This window comes from Malurus melanocephalus, unplaced genomic scaffold (assembly GCF_030028575.1).
Source record: "Malurus melanocephalus ecotype Western Australia unplaced genomic scaffold, MMel_1.1 scaffold_10233, whole genome shotgun sequence".
Taxonomy (NCBI): domain Eukaryota; kingdom Metazoa; phylum Chordata; class Aves; order Passeriformes; family Maluridae; genus Malurus; species Malurus melanocephalus.
This window is the reverse complement of record NW_026633463.1, coordinates 1-996: the sequence shown is the minus strand read 5'-3', so window position 1 is coordinate 996 and position 996 is coordinate 1. Positions and strand designations below refer to the sequence as shown.

Here is a 996-nt window from a genome sequence, read left to right as displayed (position 1 = left end):
AATGACAGGGGCATGGCCAGACCCTCATGTTCTTCCATCCCACCTCACATCAGTCCCAGGCGCAGAGAAGGGGTCAGGTGTCTTCCCAAGGTGGATCACTGGGTATGTGGGTCACCAAGGCTCTTTCCACCTTGGATGCTGCGATGGAGGATGAAGTTGGAGCAGCGGATGAGAAACATTTCCTGCACTCAGGGCACTGGCAGAACTTCCCTTACCAGTGCCTCTGTTGGTGTCGGGCCAAGGTAGAGCTGTCTAAGAAGCTTTTCCCACCCTGRGGACACTCCTACGGGCTCTCCCCGGTGTGGATGCGCTGGTGCCGAAGGAGATGGTAGCTGCTCTGAAACGTCTTCCCACACACAGAACATTCGTAGGGCCTCTCCCCAGTATGGATTCTCTGGTGAGAGATCAGCACAGATCTCCGGCTGAAGCTTTTCCCACATTCCAAGCACCTGTAGGGCCTTTCTCCAGTGTGGATGCGCTGGTGCCTGAGGAGGTTAGAGTTGTCCTTAAAACCCTTCCCGCAGTCGGGGCAGAGGAAGGGCCTCTCCTCCCTGTGAATGTGCTGGTGTCTCACGAGATCTGAGCTGATCAAAAACCTCTTCCCACACTCAGAACACTGATAGGGCCTCTCCCTGGTGTGGAACCTCAGGTGACGGATCAGGCTGGAGCTACGGCTGAAGCCCTTCCCACATTCATCACACTCGTAGGGCCGTTCCCTAGTGTGGGTCCGCTGGTGGCGGATCAGGATGGAGCGCCAGCTGAAGCTCTTCCCACACTCCAAGCACTTGTAGGGCTTCTCCCTGCCATGAAGCTCCTCAAGGACCCTCAGCTCCAAGTCCCAGCTGAAGCTCTGGGTGCCTTCCTGGTGCAGGGTGGGTCTTTCCCCCTCAGAGAACCCTGGGTTTGGCATGCTGCTCATCTTCATGTGGGATCTCTGGAAGTTTTCCTCCTCGTTGGATTCCTGTGCTGTGGAGACACTGAAAACAGCCTCCTCCA

The 996-nt window shown here is 56.6% G+C and overlaps 1 protein-coding gene across 1 annotated transcript; it reads right to left on the bottom strand.

Moving 5' to 3' along the window:
• Positions 1–29: 29 nt before the first annotated feature.
• Positions 30–925, bottom strand: LOC130588697 (zinc finger protein 436-like). The gene is made up of 2 exons (XM_057389588.1): positions 597–925; positions 30–428 (listed from the first exon to the last, which is right to left on the bottom strand). The coding sequence occupies exons 1-2, from the start codon at positions 923–925 to the stop codon at positions 284–286; spliced, it is 474 nt and encodes a 157-aa protein (XP_057245571.1). The 3' UTR covers positions 30–283.
• Positions 926–996: the final 71 nt, after the last annotated feature.

Coding starts and splice junctions, on each gene's coding strand:
- LOC130588697 (XM_057389588.1), bottom strand. CDS start 925: ATGAAGATGAGCAGCATGCCAAACCCAGGGTTCTCTGAGGGGGAAAGA. Junction 429..596: donor TGTTCTGAGTGTGGGAAGAG/GTTTTTGATCAG, acceptor ATGTGGGAAAAG/CTTCAGCCGGAGATCTGTGC.